The 20,829-nt window shown below is 48.7% G+C and overlaps 1 protein-coding gene across 1 annotated transcript in view; it reads left to right on the top strand.

Moving 5' to 3' along the window:
- Positions 1–3,430: 3,430 nt before the first annotated feature.
- Positions 3,431–20,829, top strand: part of LOC141054055 (uncharacterized) — a 40,928-nt gene continuing 23,529 nt past the window's right edge. The window contains exons 1-4 of the mRNA XM_073551225.1: positions 3,431–3,615; positions 10,174–10,290; positions 10,365–10,439; positions 19,916–19,957. Of these exons, the coding sequence (XP_073407326.1) occupies positions 3,505–3,615; positions 10,174–10,290; positions 10,365–10,439; positions 19,916–19,957 (345 nt within the window). The 5' untranslated portion in view covers positions 3,431–3,504. The remainder of the gene's footprint in view (positions 3,616–10,173; positions 10,291–10,364; positions 10,440–19,915; positions 19,958–20,829) is intronic.

Raw genomic sequence — 20,829 nt, 5'->3', positions numbered from 1 at the left:
CTGTGTGATGCTGTCTGCTGTATCTAATCTTATCCTGTGTGATACTGTCTGCTGAGCTGTGTATCTAATCCCCTCCTGTGTGATACTGTCTGCTGTATCTAATCCCCTCCTGTGTGATACAGTCTGCTGTATCTAATCCCCTATTGTGTGATACTGTCTGCTGAGCTGTGTATCTAATCCCCTCCTGTGTGATACTGTCTGCTGTATCTAATCCCCTCCTGTGTGATACTGTCTGCTGTATCTAATCCCCTCCTGTGTGATACAGTCTGCTGTATCTAATCCCCTCCTGTGTGATGCTGTATGCTGTAGCTAATCCTCTCCTGTGTGATGCTGTCTCCCGTATCTAATTCCCTCCTGTGTGATACTGTCTGCTGTATCGAATCCCCTCCTGTGTGACAGTTTGCTGTATCTAATCTTATCCTGTGTGATACAGTCTGCTGTATCTAATCCCCTCCTGTGTGATACAGTCTGCTGTATCTAATCCCCTCCTGTGTGATACAGTCTGCTGTATCTAATCATCTCCTGTGTGATACTGTCTGCTGAGCTGTGTATCTAATCCCCTCCTGTGTGATACTGTCTGCTGTATCTAATCCCCTCCTGTGTGATAGTCTGCTGTATCTAATCATCTCCTGTGTGATACTGTCTGCTGAGCTGTGTATCTAATCCTATCCTGTGTGATACTGACTGCTGAGCCGTGTATCTAATCCTATCCTGTGTGATACTGACTGCTGTATCTAATCCCCTCCTGTGTGATGTTGTCTGCTGTATCTAATCCCCTCCTGTGTGATGCTGTCTGCTGTATCTAATCCCCTCCTGTGTGATACAGTCTGCTGTATCTAATCCCCTCCTGTGTGATGCTGTCTGCTGTATCTAATCCCCTCCTGTGTGATGCTGTCTGCTGTATCTAATCCCCTCCTGTGTGATGCTGTCTGCTGTATCTAATCCCCTCCTGTGTGATGCTGTCTGCTGTATCTAATCCCCTCCTGTGTGATACAGTCTGCTGTATCTAATCCCCTATTGTGTGATACTGTCTGCTGAGCTGTGTATCTAATCCCCTCCTGTGTGATACTGTCTGCTGAGCTGTGTATCTAATCCCCTCCTGTGTGATACAGTCTGCTGTATCTAATCCCCTCCTGTGTGATGCTGTCTGCTGTATCTAATCCCCTCCTGTGTGATGCTGTCTGCTGTATCTAATCCCCTCATGTGTGATGCTGTCTGCTGTATCTAATCTTATCCTGTGTGATAGTCTGCTGTATCTAATCCCCTCATGTGTGATACAGTCTGCTGTATCTAATCCTCTCCTGTGTGATACTATCTGCTGAGCCGTGTATCTAATCCTATCCTGTGTGATACTGTCTGCTGAGCTGTGTACCTAATCCCCTCCTGTGTGAGGCTGTCTGCTGTATCTTATCCCCTCCTGTGTGATGCTGTCTGCTGTATCTAATCCCCTCCTGTGTGATGCTGTCTGCTGTATCTAATCCCCTCCTGTGTGATACTGTCTGCTGTATCTAATCCCCTCCTGTGTGATACAGTCTGCTGGTTCTAATCCCTCCTGTGTGATACAGTCTGCTGTATCTAATCCCCACCTGTGTGATGCTGTCTGCTGTATCTAATCCCCTCCTGTGTGATACTGTCTGCTGATCTGTGTATCTAATCCCCTCCTGTGTGATACTGTCTGCTGATCTGTGTATCTAATCCCCTCCTGTGTGATGCTGTCCGCTGTATCTAATCCCCTCCTGTGTGATGCTGTCTGCTGTATCTAATCCCCCTCCTGTGTGATAGTCTGCTGTATCTAATCCCCTCCTGTGTGATACAGTCTGCTGTATCTAATCCCCTCCTGTGTGATGCTGTCTGCTGTATCTAATCCCCTCATGTGTGATGCTGTCTGCTGTATCTAATCTTATCCTGTGTGATAGTCTTCTGTATCTAATCCCCTCATGTGTGATACAGTCTGCTGTATCTAATCCTCTCCTGTGTGATACTATCTGCTGAGCCGTGTATCTAATCCTATCCTGTGTGATACTGTCTGCTGAGCTGTGTACCTAATCCCCTCCTGTGTGAGGCTGTCTGCTGTATCTTATCCCCTCCTGTGTGATGCTGTCTGCTGTATCTAATCCCCTCCTGTGTGATGCTGTCTGCTGTATCTAATCCCCTCCTGTGTGATACTGTCTGCTGTATCTAATCCCCTCCTGTGTGATACAGTCTGCTGTATCTAATCCCTACTGTGTGATACAGTCTGCTGTATCTAATCCCCACCTGTGTGATGCTGTCTGCTGTATCTAATCCCCTCCTGTGTGATACTGTCTGCTGATCTGTGTATCTAATCCCCTCCTGTGTGATACTGTCTGCTGATCTGTGTATCTAATCCCCTCCTGTGTGATGCTGTCCGCTGTATCTAATCCCCTCCTGTGTGATGCTGTCTGCTGTATCTAATCCCCCTCCTGTGTGATACAGTCTGCTGTATCTAATCCCCTCCTGTGTGATAGTCTGCTGTATCTAATCCCCTCCTGTGTGATGCTGTCTGCTGTATCTAATCCCCTCCTGTGTGATACAGTCTGCTGTATCTAATCCCCTCCTGTGTGATGCTGTCCGCTGTATCTAATCCCCTCCTGTGTGATGCTGTCCGCTGTATCTAATCCCCTCCTGTGTGATGCTGTCCGCTGTATCTAATCCCCTCCTGTGTGATGCTGTCTGCTGTATCTAATCCCCTCCTGTGTGATACAGTCTGCTGTATCTAATCCCCTCCTGTGTGATGCTGTCTGCTGTATCTAATCCCCTCCTGTGTGATACAGTCTGCTGTATCTAATCCCCTCCTGTGTGATACAGTCTGCTGTATCTAATCCCCTCCTGTGTGATGCTGTCCGCTGTATCTAATCCCCTCCTGTGTGATACAGTCTGCGGTATCTAATCCCCTCCTGTGTGATACAGTCTGCTGTATCTAATCCCCTCCTGTGTGATGCTGTCTGCTGTATCTAATCCCCTCCTGTGTGATGCTGTCTGCTGTATCTAATCCCCTCCTGTGTGATACAGTCTGCTGTATCTAATCCCCTCCTGTGTGATGCTGTCTGCTGTATCTAATCCCCTCCTGTGTGATGCTGTCTGCTGTATCTAATCCCCTCCTGTGTGATACAGTCTGCTGTATCTAATCCCCTCCTGTGTGATACAGTCTGCTGTATCTAATCCCCTCCTGTGTGATGCTGTCTGCTGTATCTAATCCCCTCCTGTGTGATACAGTCTGCTGTATCTAATCCCCTCCTGTGTGATGCTGTCTGCTGTATCTAATCCCCTCCTGTGGATACTGCCCCTCTGGGTTGTGTCCTGTTGGGGGGTCGCTGCATTCTCCACAGATGTTTAACCCCATAGTGGCTTCATCCAGAGGGGGGAAGGGACAGAGACATTTCTGCCCCGCGGCTCCATCACACAGGAAGAGGGGGGAGGGCGGCTGTGACTGCAGCGCGGGGATCAGACTTTTGCATTGTTAATAGTGGGGAGCGTCCGGCAGAGATGAGGGCGCTGCTGGTGCTGGGGTGCCTGGCTCTGGGCCTCTTGTTGGTGGCCGCGTCTCATCAGGACCTGGAGGAGTCCGACAAAGAAGCTGGGAACGAGAGAGTCCAGGTAAGTGACCACAGGACAGGATGGAGGGCAATGTGACTGCGAGAGAGCGCAGCCTTATAGGTCCTGGATAGAGAGAGCGTAGCCTTAAAGGTCCTGGATAGGGAGAGCGTAGCCTTAAAGGTCCTGGATAGAGAGCGACATGAGAGATAGAGAGAGCACAGCCTTATAGGTCCTGGATAGAGAGAGGTAGAGAGAGCGCAGCCTTATAGATCCTGGATAGAGAGAGGTAGAGAGAGCGCAGCCTTATAGGTCCTGGATAGGGAGAGCGTAGCCTTAAAGGTCCTGGATAGAGAGCGACATGAGAGATAGAGAGAGCACAGCCTTATAGGTCCTGGATAGAGAGAGGTAGAGAGAGCGCAGCCTTATAGATCCTGGATAGAGAGAGGTAGAGAGAGCGCAGCCTTATAGGTCCTGGATAGAGAGAGGTAGAGAGAGCGCAGCCTTATAGGTCCCGGATAGAGAGAGATAGAGAGAGCGCAGCCTTATAGATCCTGGGTAGAGAGAGGTAGAGAGAGCGCAGCCTTATAGGTCCTGGGTAGAGAGAGCGCAGCCTTATAGGTCCTGGATAGAAAGAGGTAGAGAGAGCCCAGCCTTATAGGTCCTGGATAGAAAGAGGTAGAGAGAGCGCAGCCTTAGAGGTCCTGGATAGAGAGAGGTAGAGAGAGCGCAGCCTTAGAGGTCCTGGATAGAGAGAGGTAGAGAGAGCGCAGCCTTATAGGTCCTGGATAGAAAGAGGTAGAGAGAGCGCAGCCTTAGAGGTCCTGGATAGAGAGAGGTAGAGAGAGCGCAGCCTTATAGGTCCTGGATAGAGAGAGGTAGAGAGAGCGCAGCCTTAGAGGTCCTGGATAGAGAGAGGTAGAGAGAGCGCAGCCTTATAGGTCCTGGATAGAGAGAGGTAGAGAGAGCGCAGCCTTAGAGGTCCTGGATAGAGAGAGGTAGAGAGAGCGCAGCCTTAGAGGTCCTGGATAGAGAGAGGTAGAGAGAGCGCAGCCTTATAGGTCCTGGATAGAGAGAGGTAGAGAGAGCGCAGCCTTATAGGTCCTGGATAGAGAGAGGTAGAGAGAGCGCAGCCTTATAGGTCCTGGATAGAGAGAGGTAGAGAGAGCGCAGCCTTATAGGTCCTGGATAGAGAGAGGTAGAGAGAGCGCAGCCTTATAGGTCCCGGATAGAGAGATGTAGAGAGAGCGCAGCCTTATAGGTCCTGGATAGAGAGAGGTAGAGAGAGCGCAGCCTTATAGGTCCCGGATAGAGAGAGGTAGAGAGAGCGCAGCCTTATAGGTCCTGGGTAGAGAGAGGTAGAGAGAGCGCAGCCTTATAGGTCCTGGATAGAGAGAGGTAGAGAGAGCGCAGCCTTATAGGTCCTGGATAGAGAGAGGTAGAGAGAGCGCAGCCTTAGAGGTCCTGGATAGAGAGAGGTAGAGAGAGCGCAGCCTTAGAGGTCCTGGATAGAGAGAGGTAGAGAGAGCGCAGCCTTAGAGGTCCTGGATAGAGAGAGGTAGAGAGAGCGCAGCCTTAGAGGTCCTGGATAGAGAGAGGTAGAGAGCGCAGCCTTATAGGTCCTGGGTAGAGAGAGGTAGAGAGAGCGCAGCCTTATAGGTCATGGATAGAGAGAGCGCAGCCTTATAGGTCCTGGATAGAGAGCAACATGAGAGATAGAGAGAGCGCAGCCTTATAGGTCCTGGATAGAGAGAGGTAGAGAGAGCGCAGCCTTATAGGTCCTGGATAGAGAGAGGTAGAGAGAGCGCAGCCTTATAGGTCCTGGATAGAGAGAGCGTAGCCTTAAAGGTCCTGGATAGAGAGCGACATGAGAGATAGAGAGAGCACAGCCTTATAGGTCCTGGATAGAGAGAGGTAGAGAGAGCGCAGCCTTATAGGTCCTGGATAGAGAGAGGTAGAGAGAGCGCAGCCTTATAGGTCCTGGATAGAGAGAGGTAGAGAGAGCGCAGCCTTATAGGTCCCGGATAGAGAGAGATAGAGAGAGCGCAGCCTTATAGATCCTGGGTAGAGAGAGGTAGAGAGAGCGCAGCCTTATAGGTCCTGGATAGAGAGAGCGCAGCCTTATAGGTCCTGGGTAGAGAGAGCGCAGCCTTATAGGTCCTGGATAGAAAGAGGTAGAGAGAGCCCAGCCTTATAGGTCCTGGATAGAAAGAGGTAGAGAGAGCGCAGCCTTAGAGGTCCTGGATAGAGAGAGGTAGAGAGAGCGCAGCCTTAGAGGTCCTGGATAGAGAGAGGTAGAGAGAGCGCAGCCTTATAGGTCCTGGATAGAAAGAGGTAGAGAGAGCGCAGCCTTAGAGGTCCTGGATAGAGAGAGGTAGAGAGAGCGCAGCCTTATAGGTCCTGGATAGAGAGAGGTAGAGAGAGCGCAGCCTTAGAGGTCCTGGATAGAGAGAGGTAGAGAGAGCGCAGCCTTATAGGTCCTGGATAGAGAGAGGTAGAGAGAGCGCAGCCTTAGAGGTCCTGGATAGAGAGAGGTAGAGAGCGCAGCCTTATAGGTCCTGGGTAGAGAGAGGTAGAGAGAGCGCAGCCTTATAGGTCATGGATAGAGAGAGCGCAGCCTTATAGGTCCTGGATAGAGAGCAACATGAGAGATAGAGAGAGCGCAGCCTTATAGGTCCTGGATAGAGAGAGGTAGAGAGAGCGCAGCCTTATAGGTCCTGGATAGAGAGAGGTAGAGAGAGCGCAGCCTTATAGGTCCTGGATAGAGAGAGGTAGAGAGAGCGCAGCCTTATAGGTCCTGGATAGAGAGCGACATGAGAGGTAGAGAGAGCGCAGCCTTATAGGTCCTGGATAGAGTGAGGTAGAGAGAGCGCAGCCTTATAGGTCCTGGATAGAGAGAGGTAGAGAGAGCGCAGCCTTATAGGTCCTGGATAGAGAGAGGTAGAGAGAGCGCAGCCTTATAGGTCCTGGATAGAGAGAGGTAGAGAGAGCGCAGCCTTATAGGTCCTGGATAGAGAGAGGTAGAGAGAGCGCAGCCTTATAGGTCCTGGATAGAGAGCAACATGAGAGATAGAGAGAGCGCAGCCTTATAGGTCCTGGATAGAGAGAGGTAGAGAGAGCGCAGCCTTATAGGTCCTGGATAGAGAGAGGTAGAGAGAGCGCAGCCTTATAGGTCCTGGATAGAGAGAGGTAGAGAGAGCGCAGCCTTATAGGTCCTGGATAGAGAGAGGTAGAGAGAGCGCAGCCTTATAGGTCCTGGATAGAGAGAGGTAGAGAGAGCGCAGCCTTATAGGTCCTGGATAGAGAGAGGTAGAGAGAGCGCAGCCTTAGAGACTCCATGAAAAGTGGCAAAAAGAAATGACAGTGCAACTTACATCTTACAATTTGCTCTGCTAAAATGAAAACTGTGCTGTGATTGGTCGCTAGGGGCAACAAAGACCGATTTACATTTTGGATGATCAGGGATGATGGGAGTGATACATTGTGTGAGATCTGTGATCCAGAGATGATGGAAGTGATATATTGTGTGAGATCCAGGGATGATGGGAGTGATACATTGTGTGAGATCCAGGGATGATGGGAGTGATCCATTGTGTGTGATCCAGGGATGATGGGAGTGATACATTGTGTGAGATCCAGGGATGATGGGAGTGATATATTGTGTGAGATCCAGAGATGATGGGAGTGATACATTGTGTGAGATCTGTGATCCAGAGATGATGGGAGTGATACATTGTGTGAGATCCAGAGATGATGGGAGTGATACATTGTGTGAGATCCAGAGATGATGGGAGTGATACATTGTGTGAGATCCAGGGATGATGGGAGTGATACATTGTGTGAGATCCAGGGATGATGGGAGTGATACATTGTGTGAGATCTGTGATCCAGAGATGATGGGAGTGATACATTGTGTGAGATCCAGGGATGATGGGAGTGATACATTGTGTGAGATCCAGGGATGATGGGAGTGATACATTGTGTGAGATCTGTGATCCAGAGATGATGGGAGTGATACATTGTGTGAGATCCAGGGATGATGGGAGTGATACATTGTGTGAGATCCAGAGATGATGGGAGTGATACATTGTGTGAGATCCAGGGATGATGGGAGTGATACATTGTGTGAGATCCAGGGATGATGGGAGTGATACATTGTGTGAGATCTGTGATCCAGAGATGATGGGAGTGACACATTGTGTGAGATCTGTGATCCAGAGATGATGGGAGTGATACATTGTGTGTGATCCAGGGATGATGGGAGTGATACATTGTGTGAGATCCAGGGATGATGGGAGTGATACATTGTGTGAGATCCAGGGATGATGGGAGTGATACATTGTGTGAGATCCAGAGATGATGGGAGTGATACATTGTGTGAGATCCAGGGATGATGGGAGTGATACATTGTGTGAGATCCAGGGATGATGGGAGTGATACATTGTGTATGATCCAGGGATGATGGGAGTGATACATTGTGTATGATCCAGGGATGATGGGAGTGATACATTGTGTGTGATCCAGGGATGATGGGAGTGATACATTGTGTGGGATCTCTGATCCAGAGATGATGGGAGTGATACATTGTGTGAGATCCAGGGATGATGGGAGTGATACATTTTGTGAGATCCAGAGATGATGGGAGTGATACATTGTGTGAGATCCAGGGATGATGGGAGTGATACATTGTGTGAGATCCAGAGATGATGGGAGTGATACATTGTGTGAGATCCAGGGATGATGGGAGTGATACATTGTGTGAGATCCAGAGATGATGGGAGTGATACATTGTGTGAGATCCAGGGATGATGGGAGTGATACATTGTGTGAGATCCAGGGATGATGGGAGTGATACATTTTGTGAGATCCAGAGATGATGGGAGTGATACATTGTGTGAGATCCAGAGATGATGGGAGTGATACATTGTGTGAGATCCAGGGATGATGGGAGTGATACATTGTGTGAGATCCAGAGATGATGGGAGTGATACATTGTGTGAGATCCAGGGATGATGGGAGTGATACATTGTGTGAGATCCAGGGATGATGGGAGTGATACATTGTGTGAGATCCAGAGATGATGGGAGTGATACATTGTGTGAGATCCAGAGATGATGGGAGTGATATTGTGTGAGATCTGTGATCCAGAGATGATGGGAGTGATACATTGTGTGAGATCTGTGATCCAGAGATGATGGGAGTGATACATTGTGTGAGATCCAGAGATGATGGGAGTGATACATTGTGTGAGATCCAGAGATGATGGGAGTGATACATTGTGTGAGATCCAGGGATGATGGGAGTGATACATTGTGTGTGATCCAGGGATGATGGGAGTGATACATTGTGTGAGATCCAGGGATGATGGGAGTGATATATTGTGTGTGATCCAGGGATGATGGGAGTGATATATTGTGTGTGATCCAGGGATGATGGGAGTGATACATTGTGTGAGATCCAGGGATGATGGGAGTGATACATTGTGTGATATCCAGGGATGATGGGAGTGATACATTGTGTGAGATCCAGGGATGATGGGAGTGATACATTGTGTGAGATCCAGGGATGATGGGAGTGATACATTGTGTGAGATCCAGGGATGATGGGAGTGATACATTGTGTGAGATCCAGGGATGATGGGAGTGATACATTGTGTGTGATCCAGGGATGATGGGAGTGATACATTGTGTGAGATCCAGGGATGATGGGAGTGATACATTGTGTGAGATCCAGGGATGATGGGAGTGATACATTGTGTGAGATCCAGGGATGATGGGAGTGATACATTGTGTGAGATCCAGGGATGATGGGAGTGATACATTGTGTGTGATCCAGGGATGATGGGAGTGATACATTGTGTGTGATCCAGGGATGATGGGAGTGATACATTGTGTGTGATCCAGGGATGATGGGAGTGATACATTGTGTGATATCCAGGGATGATGGGAGTGATACATTGTGTGAGATCCAGGGATGATGGGAGTGATACATTGTGTGAGATCCAGAGATGATGGGAGTGATACATTGTGTGAGATCCAGAGATGATGGGAGTGATACATTGTGTGAGATCCAGGGATGATGGGAGTGATACATTGTGTGTGATCCAGGGATGATGGGAGTGATACATTGTGTGAGATCCAGGGATGATGGGAGTGATATATTGTGTGTGATCCAGGGATGATGGGAGTGATATATTGTGTGTGATCCAGGGATGATGGGAGTGATACATTGTGTGAGATCCAGGGATGATGGGAGTGATACATTGTGTGTGATCCAGGGATGATGGGAGTGATACATTGTGTGAGATCCAGGGATGATGGGAGTGATACATTGTGTGAGATCCAGGGATGATGGGAGTGATACATTGTGTGAGATCCAGGGATGATGGGAGTGATACATTGTGTGAGATCCAGGGATGATGGGAGTGATATATTGTGTGTGATCCAGGGATGATGGGAGTGATACATTGTGTGATATCCAGGGATGATGGGAGTGATACATTGTGTGAGATCCAGGGATGATGGGAGTGATACATTGTGTGAGATCCAGGGATGATGGGAGTGATACATTGTGTGAGATCCAGGGATGATGGGAGTGATCCATTTTCTGATTCTTTGTCAGGATGATTTTGTGAAGGACAGAGACATCAGATCAACGGGAGGAAAGAAAAGTAAATCGCTCAGGAAAACTGGAACATGGAGCACGCTGGCGAGACCGTCCAAGCCGAGGGAGAGGAGGGTCAGTGTGCAGCGCCTGCGGACCGTCACCGGGTCCGGGCAACCGATCTGTAATACTCCCATCATCTCTTACAGGGCGCTAAAGAATCCTCCCCTCAACAAGGGAAACCCAAGAGATGTCGCGGATGTTTCACATCTTTGATTACAATGGTATGTAACGTCCTCAACCTCCAAACCTTCTGTTGTGAGACTACAATTCCCAGCATGTCCTGACAGCCGCGGCCAATGACAACCATCTTTTCACACAAGTTTCCTAAAAATCCTCCACTCACGGAGGTAAATGGTAGAGGGGAAGTTCTGTCACTATTTCACATTATATAATTTTCTGTAACTTTCTGTGACTCTGACTTTGGCTCCTGGTGGACGTGGGGGAGAAGTTGAATCAATACGAATCATCTCTAGGTCTCGTCGTAGGGTGGCCACCGATCCTTTTTGTGGACGCTGCGCCCCTTAGTAGCCCTCCGGAGGAGCAATGTCCGAGTTTCAGGCTTCCATAAGTTTCTGGACCTGGTTGAAAAATATTAGAATTTGAGCGTCCTCAGTGGTTGATGCCTTTTGATGGCGAACTGAAAAGATGGTAACACATTGCAGATCTCTTCATCAGGCAGCGAATAATACAAAATCTGAAGAATCACAGATTTATAAACATCAGGACACACAATAAAAGCAATAGATAAGACAAGTGATGGGAAGCAGAACTATCAGTGTGGGCAGGGCAGTTTCTAGGGAATTTTGCCAACAGGGCGAACATCGAAAAAGCGTCCCCCCCCCCCCCGAACATTAACATACACAATGCATAGGACCCCAGATATTGGCACCCCCCCGATATTACACACACACAGTGCTAAGTACCCCAGATATTCATTCCCCGACCCCCGATATTATACACACACACCCAAATTATTATTTTCTGCCAGCTGTTTCACTTCAGGGAGGGGGTTATCGCATGCCTGCCTGTGCTTGTAGGCAGGGCCGGCTCCAGGTTTTTGAGGGCCCCAGGCAAAAAAGTCTCAGTGGGCCTCCCCTTAACACATACCACGATTCATGCCATGTGACATCCATGGTGACGGCCAAAAACGGACTTGTCTCCGTGTGGATCACACGGACACTCGCTCTGTGGCAAAACACGTTCATGTGAAGGAAGCTACTGATTAGTAGTGTACGCATGAAAGAAAGGAGAGAGAAAGAACAGAGATAGAACAAAGAGAAGAAAGAAAGAGGGGAAATAAAGAACAGAGAGAAAGAAAGGAAGAACAGAGAGAGAAAGAGAAAGAACAGAGAAAGAAAGAACAGAGAAAGAAAGAAGGGAAATAAAGAACTGAGAGAAAGGAAGAACAGAGAGATAAAGAGAAAGAAAAGAACAGAGAGAAAGAGAAAGAAAGAGGGGAAAGAAAGAACAGATAGAGATAGAAAGAGGGGAAAGAACAAAGAAAGAAAGAGTGGACAGAAAAAAAGAACACAGAAAGAAAGTACGAAAGAGGGGAAAAAAGAACAGAGAGGGAGAGAGAAAAAAAGAGGGGAAAGAAAGAACGGAGAAAGAAAGAACAGAGAGAAAAAGAGTCGACAGAAAAAAAGAACAGGGAGAGAGAGAGAAAAAGAAGGCGGGGAAAGAAAGAAAGAACAGAGAGGTAGAGAGAAAAAGGAGGGGAAAGAACAGAGAGAAAGAAAGAGGGGGAAAGAAAGAACAGAGAGAAAGAGAGGAAAGAGAGAACAGACAGAGAGAGAGAAAGAACAGAGACAGAAAGAAAGAAAGAGAACAGAGAGAGAGAAAGAGAACAGAGAGAGAGAAAAAAAAAAAAAAAAAGATTAGAGAGAAAGAAACAGAGAAAGAAAAATTCTATAAAGATACCATAGCAGCCTGGCTCCCACTGTAATGCCCACCTGAGCCTCCTGGTGCAGGACATATCATGATCCGCTCATATGGCCGACATCCCTGATTCCAAGGCGATCCCGCTGTCTGCTCTGTCAGAGGAGGACACGGTGATGGATCTGAAGCATTCCCTGAAGTGCCTTCGTGGTTCTGTCACAATCTCTTACTGAAATTACCTAATTTCTGGTCAGCTTCCAGCACGTCACTTCCGGTAGAACGTTACGTGCGAGTTTTAAATTGCTCCTTGGGGCTCCGCTGTGTACTCCTGTGTCCCGCGGGGAAAGTAAGCTCCTGGCTGGGGCAGTCTCTCTCTCAAAATCAGGACTGTCTCGCTGGATCCGGGACGGTTGGGACTCGGGAGGTATAAATGCTCCCCACCATACACCTCGTACACGCACGGCTCCGCTTTGTATGCCTCGTACACACATGACTTCGCTCCGTACACCTTGTACACACGCTGCTTCAATCCGTACACCCCCGGCTCTGCTCCGCTCCATAAACACACGGCTCAGCTCCGTACACACAGGGCTCCGTTCCGAACACCTCGTACACACACGGCTCTGCTCCATACACCTCGTACACACACGGCTTTGCTCCGTACACCTTGTACACACACGGCTTTGCTTCGTACACACACGGCTCCGCTCCGTACACCTCGTACACACACGGCTCCGCTCCGTACACCTCGTACACACACGGCTCCGCTCCGTACACCTCGTACACACACGGCTCTGCTCCATACACCTCGTACACACACGGCTCTGCTCCGTACACCTTGTAAACCCCTCCTGACCCCACCCAAGAACACACACGGCTCTGCTACATCCACCTTGTAAAACCCCTCCTGACCCTACACAAGTACACACACGACTCTGCTACATTCACCTTGTAAAACCCCTCCTGACCCTACACAAGTACACACACGGCTCTGCTACATCCACCTTGTAAAACCCCTCCTGACCCCACACATAAGTACACACATGGCTCTGCTACATCCACCTTGTAAACCCCTCCTGACCCTACAGAAGTACACACACGGCTCTGCTACATCCACCTTGTAAAACCCCTCCTTACCCTACACAAGTACACACACGGCTCTGCTACATCCACCTTGTAAACTCCTCCTGACTCCACACAAGTACACACACGACTCTGCTACATTCACCTTGTAAAACCCCTCCTGACCCTACACAAGTACACACACGACTCTGCTACATCCACCTTGTAAAACCCCTCCTGACCCTACACAAGTACACACACGGCTCTGCTACATCCACCTTGTAAAACCCCTCCTCCTGACCCCACACAAGTACACACACGGCTCTGCTACCTTCACCTTGTAAAACCCCTCCTGACCCCACACATAAGTACACACACGGCTCTGCTACATCCACCTTGTAAACCCCTCCTGACCCCACACAAGTACACACATGGCTCTGCTACATCCACCTTGTTAAACCCCTCCTCCTGACCCCACACAAGTACACACACGGCACTGCTACATCCACCTTGTAAAACCCCTCCTCCTGACCCCACACAAGTACACACGCGGCTCTGCTACATCCACCTTGTAAAACCCCTCCTCCTGACCCCACACAAGTACACACGGCTCTGCTACATCCACCATGTAAAACCCCTCCTGACCCCACACAAGTACACACACGGCTCTGCTACATCCACCTTGTTAAACCCCTCTTGACACCACACAAGAACACACATGGCTCTGCTACATCCACCTTGTAAAACCCCTCCTGACCCCACACAAGTACACACATGGCTCTGCTACATCCACCTTGTTAAACCCCTCCTCCTGACACCACACAAGTACACACGTGGCTCTGCTACATCCACCTTGTTAAACCCCTCCTCCTGACACCACACAAGTACACACACGGCACTGCTACATCCACCTTGTAAAACCCCTCCTCCTGACCCCACACAAGTACACACGCGGCTCTGCTACATCCACCTTGTAAAACCCCTCCTCCTGACCCCACACAAGTACACACACGGCTCTGCTACATCCACCATGTAAAACCCCTCCTGACCCCACACAAGTACACACACGGCTCTGCTACATCCACCTTGTTAAACCCCTCCTGACACCACACAAGAACACACATGGCTCTGCTACATCCACCTTGTAAAACCCCTCCTGACCCCACACAAGTACACACATGGCTCTGCTACATCCACCTTGTTAAACCCCTCCTCCTGACACCACACAAGTACACACATGGCTCTGCTACATCCACCTTGTTAAACCCCTCCTCCTGACCCCACACAAGTACACACACGGCACTGCTACATCCACCTTGTAAAACCCCTCCTCCTGACCCCACACAAGTACACACGCGGCTCTGCTACATCCACCTTGTAAAACCCCTCCTCCTGACCCCACACAAGTACACACGGCTCTGCTACATCCACCTTGTTAAACCCCTCCTGACACCACACAAGAACACACATGGCTCTGCTACATCCACCTTGTTAAACCCCTCCTCCTGACACCACACAAGTACACACATGGCTCTGCTACATCCACCTTGTTAAACCCCTCCTCCTGACACCACACAAGTACACACATGGCTCTGCTACATCCACCTTGTTAAACCCCTCCTCCTGACCCCACACAAGTACACACACGGCACTGCTACATCCACCTTGTAAAACCCCTCCTCCTGACCCCACACAAGTACACACGCGGCTCTGCTACATCCACCTTGTAAAACCCCTCCTCCTGACCCCACACAAGTACACACACGGCTCTGCTACATCCACCATGTAAAACCCCTCCTGACCCCACACAAGTACATACACGGCTCTGCTACATCCACCTTGTTAAACCCCTCCTGACACCACACAAGTACACACATGGCTCTGCTACATCCACCTTGTAAAACCCCTCCTGACCCCACACAAGTACACACACGGCTCTGCTACATCCACCTTGTTAAACCCCTCCTGACACCACACAAGTACACACACGGCTCTGCTACATCAACCTTGTTAAACCCCTCCTGACCCCACACAAGTACACACGGCTCTGCTACATACACCTTGTTAAACCCCTCCTGACCCTACACAAGTACACACACGGCTCTGCTACATCAACCTTGTTAAACCCCTCCTGACCCCACACAAGTACACACATGGCTCTGCTACATCCACCTTGTAAAACCCCTCCTGACCCCACACAAGTACACACACGGCTCTGCTACATCAACCTTGTTAAACCCCTCCTGACCCCACACAAGTACACACATGGCTCTGCTACATCCACCTTGTTAAACCCCTCCTGACCCTACACAAGTACACACACGGCTCTGCTACATCAACCTTGTTAAACCCCTCCTGACCCCACACAAGTACACACACGGCTCTGCTACATCCACCTTGTTAAACCCCTCCTGACACCACACAAGTACACACACGGCTCTGCTACATCAACCTTGTTAAACCCCTCCTGACCCCACACAAGTACACACGGCTCTGCTACATACACCTTGTTAAACCCCTCCTGACCCTACACAAGTACACACACGGCTCTGCTACATCAACCTTGTTAAACCCCTCCTGACACCACACAAGTACACACATGGCTCTGCTACATCCACCTTGTAAAACCCCTCCTGACCCCACACAAGTACACACACGGCTCTGCTACATCCACCTTGTTAAACCCCTCCTGACACCACACAAGTACACACACGGCTCTGCTACATCAACCTTGTTAAACCCCTCCTGACCCCACACAAGTACACACGGCTCTGCTACATACACCTTGTTAAACCCCTCCTGACACCACACAAGTACACACACGGCTCTGCTACATCAACCTTGTTAAACCCCTCCTGACCCCACACAAGTACACACGGCTCTGCTACATACACCTTGTTAAACCCCTCCTGACCCCACACAAGTACATACACGGCTCTGCTACATCCACCTTGTTAAACCCCTCCTGACACCACACAAGTACACACATGGCTCTGCTACATCCACCTTGTAAAACCCCTCCTGACCCCACACAAGTACACACACGGCTCTGCTACATCCACCTTGTTAAACCCCTCCTGACACCACACAAGTACACACACGGCTCTGCTACATCCACCTTGTTAAACCCCTCCTGACCCCACACAAGTACACACACGGCTCTGCTACATCCACCTTGTTAAACCCCTCCTGACCCTACACAAGTACACACACGGCTCTGCTACATCCACCTTGTAAACCTCTCCTGACCCTACACAAGTACACACGGCTCTGCTACATACACCTTGTTAAACCCCTCCTGACCCCACACAAGTACACACACGGCTCTGCTACATCCACCTTGTTAAACCCCTCCTGACCCTACACAAGTACACACACGGCTCTGCTACATCCACCTTGTAAACCCCTCCTGACCCCACCAAAGAACACACACGGCTCTGCTACATCCACCTTGTTAAACCCCTCCTGACCCTACACAAGTACACACACGGCTCTGCTACATCCACCTTGTTAAACCCCTCCTGACCCCACACAAGTACACACAGGGCACTGCTACATCCACCTTGTAAACCCCTCCTGACCCCACACAAGTACACACACGGCTCTGCTACATCCACCTTGTAAACCCCTCCTGACCCCACACAAGTACACACACGGCTCTGCTACATCCACCTTGTTAAACCCCTCCTGACCCTACACAAGTACACACACGGCTCTGCTACATCCACCTTGTTAAACCCCTCCTGACCCCACACAAGTACACACACGGCACTGCTACATCCACCTTGTAAACCCCTCCTGACCCCACACAAGTACACACACGGCTCTGCTACATCCACCTTGTTAAACCCCTCCTGACCCCACACAAGTACACACACGGCTCTGCTACATCCACCTTGTTAAACCCCTCCTGACCCCACTGTCCCACACATAAACGTTACCTCATCCATCCAGACCAGCACCATAATGATAAGCGACCAGCACAGCAGAATCCTGCAGCCACCCTGATCATGTGACCCCTGACTCCTCCCCTCCTGTGACCTCATCACAGGTCCTGTGCCGGCGCCGCACACAAGATTACAGCTGAAGGAAGCGATGATCATTGCTGGCTGTAAGGGGCTGCGTCACTGCGTGGGTCCCTCGCGGAGGGCGCAGGATGGGGTCAGTACATGGGGGGCGTGGCGGCGGCCGGCGGGTATCCCAGACAGCGTGAGTGGGTCCTCCCATCTCGCCAGGGCCCCGGCACTTGCCCGGGTGCTGACGCCGGCCCTGCTAGGGAGATAGACACAGACAGCTAGGCACTAGGCAGGCGCCCCGGGCGATCGCACCCCCCCGGGCGATCGCACCCCCCCGTCCCCCCCTAAAAACGGCCCTGAGTATGGGAGAGGGAGAAACAGTTGTGGCCGTAAATATCGGAACAGCTCATAGTAGTCACCTACAACCCAAATCTGGAGGTGCTAAGGGGAGCTGCACGGAAATGACAACCTTTACTACAGAAAGATGCCCGGTTACAATCCATATTTCCAGGCCCCCCACTGCTGTGTTTTAAGCAGCCCCCAGATCTAAGAAGCGTCATTGTCAGAAGCTCCCTGTCCTCCCCAACAGCTGCAGGAACCTTTCCTTGCAAACAGAAAAAGGTAAAACCTGTCCATATATAATGACCACGGACACGATAAAGATCCCAACTCACATCAGGACTACAAGATCCCAGGTACTCTCAGCTGCATCACATCTAATGGGGTGTACTTAATTATTTGAACTAAATGTCCAACTGGGGGTCTGTATGTGGGGGAGACAGGGAAAAAGCTTAGAACAAGGATGAATGCTCATCGTTACACAATGAGAGAAAAAAGAATGGATCTACCTGAGGCCAAACATTTTTGTATCCCTGGTCATAGCATGGTGGACAGGAAATTACTGGTATTAAAAGGTAACTTCACATCTCAGAGAGAGTGAAGAGTCTGTGCGTACAAACTCATGACGACCTTTGACACTCTCAATGCTGGAATCAATGTGTCTCATGAATTTTTGTCTTTTTACGTCAATTAAGAAATCATAGAATGGTAGAGTTGGAAGGGACCTCCTGGGCCATCTGGTCCAACCCCCTGCTCAAAGCAGGATTCGCTAAATCATCCCAGACAGATGTCTGTCCAGCCTCTGTTTGAAGACTTCTATTGAAGGAGAACTCACCACCTCTCTTGGCAGCCTGTTCCACTCATTGATCACTCTGTCAAAAAGTTTTTTCTAATATCTAATCTGTGTCTCCTCCCATTCAGTTTCATCCCATTGCTTCTAGTCTTTCCTTGTGCAAATGAGAATAAAGTTGATCCTTCTACAATGTGACAGCCCTTTAGATATTTGTAGACAGCTATTAAGTCTCCTCTCAGTCTTCTCTTCTGCAAGCTAAACATTCCCAAATCCTGCAACCTTTCCTCATAAGACAGGGTTTGCAGACCGGTCACCATTCTGGTCGCTCTTTTCTGAACTTGCTCCAGTTTGTTGATGTCTTTTTTAAAATGTGGTGCCCAAAACTGGACACAATATTCCAGATGGTGTCTAACCAAAGAGGAGTAGAGGGCAATAATGACTTCACGTGATCTAGACTGTATGCTTCTGTTAATACATCCTAGAATTGCATTTGCCTTTTTTGCTGCTGCATCACACTGTTGACTCATATTCAGTCTGTGATCAGTTAGTATACCCAAGTCTTTCTCACATGTGCTGTTGCTTAGCCCTATTCCTCCCATTCTGTATATGCTTTTTTCATTTTTATTGCCCAGATGTAGTACTTTGCATTTTTCCCTGTTAAAAACCATTCTGTTAGTTGCTGCCCACTGCTCCAGTTTATTTATATATTTTTGAATCCTCTCTCTGCTCTAGTATTAGCTATCCCTCCTAGCTTTGTGTCATCAGCAAATTTAATCAGTTTACCCTCAATTCCTTCATCTAAATCGTTGATAAAGATGTTGAACAATACAGGGCCCAGGACAGAGCCCTGTGGTACCCCACTTGAGACATTCTTCCAACTGGATGTGCAGCCATTTACGACCACTCTTTGGGTCCGATCACTAAGCCAGTTATGAATCCACCTAACAGTTGCCTTGTCCATTCCATACTTAGCCATTTTTCCAATAAGGATTGTGTGAGATACTTTGTCAAATGCTTTGCTGAAGTCAAGATATACTATACCTACAGCATTTCGATGATCCACCCAGTCAGTGATTCTGTCATAGAAGGAAATTAAGTTAGTCTGACATGACTTATTAGTTAGAAACCCATGCTGACTCTGGTTAATCACTTCATTCTTATCCAGGTACTGATATACATGTTGTTTAATAATTTGTTTAAGGAATTTGCTCCTAAGACCTTGTGGGGGCATCACACAACACAGAACCAGACACCAATCAGAGGACAATAAAACTTTCACTCCTTATCTTTGAACTGTTCCAATATTTATGGACACAACTGTTTATCCCCCTCCTATCATGAAAGTTCTGCTTCCCGTCACTTGTCTTATCTATTGCATTTATTCTCTGCTGTGTTGTGTATAAATATGTGATTCTTCAGATTGTGTATTTTTCTCTGCCTGATGAAGAGACCAGAGGAGTCTCGAAAGCTGCAATGTGTTACCATCAGTTAAACACATCAACCACTGAGGACGCTCGAATCTAAATATTTATCCATCTACTGGCTAACACGGTACAAATGGACGTGGATATTAATCGTTGTTACTTTTATATTTATCTTGATGTTTCAGGAGGAATTGAAAAAATTCAACCCGCCTGTACGACATCATCGGGTAAGTGAGACTGAAAACTTGCTAATGTGAAGACAATAAGCAGACAGGAGGGGTAAAGTGACCCAGGGGCCTTAATTCTAAATCTGGGGCCCCCACATGTTATGTGCCACTATATAACCCAGACCTTTGCCCCCTTAGTGCAGAGTTGAGTGCTGCCCCTATAACTGTGGCCCTGGGGTTCTAAATTTTGTTCTTAAAGGGACAGATCATGACTTCAGTTACCAGACCAATCAGAAGTGAAAGAGAGCTGAAGCCACACCCCTCAGTCATTTCAGGCATAGACATGGCGCTCCTCCATGGCATTTAAAGGGAAACTCTATTAAAATCATTAGGTTGCTAGTTTAAAATGACAAAAGGGTTCTCTGCAGATCCTGGTGAGATCTGGATATGTTACTTTTTCTACAAGAGCTTGAAGCATTCCGATTAGCGGAGACCCCCAGGTGTGCAGTGCACCAAAAATTTCGGGCCCCTCCATATTGCTGCTACATGGGGGTATATGCACCCTCACATATGGATCCTAAGACTCTTGAGCAATAGATGGACGCCCACAGGGAAATTCCTCCTTCATTTTTGCAGAACAGACGACAGGCGGCAGCTGGTTCTTGAAGGGCGACATCTGGATTTAACAAAAAGTCTGTAAACAAAGCGAGAAGCAGACGAGACAAGAGCATCTAAGATTAATGAGAGGAAATAGGACATAACCATCTGCAGACTTGTTTCTTAGTAATAGGGAATTTTTTTCTTTGCCTTCACCGCATCCTGCGAGTCGTCACATATTTGGAATCCTGTGAAAACTGAATCAAAATGGACTGAACATAGAGAAAATAAATATACAAAACGTGAAAATGTGCTTCACAAGGATCAGTCCAGTG

Source organism: Dendrobates tinctorius, unplaced genomic scaffold, assembly GCF_039654945.1.
Source record: "Dendrobates tinctorius isolate UK_male_01 unplaced genomic scaffold, ASM3965494v1 ptg000173l, whole genome shotgun sequence".
Taxonomy (NCBI): domain Eukaryota; kingdom Metazoa; phylum Chordata; class Amphibia; order Anura; family Dendrobatidae; genus Dendrobates; species Dendrobates tinctorius.
The sequence above is the reverse complement of the archived record's forward strand: the minus strand, read 5'-3'. Positions and strand labels throughout refer to the sequence as shown.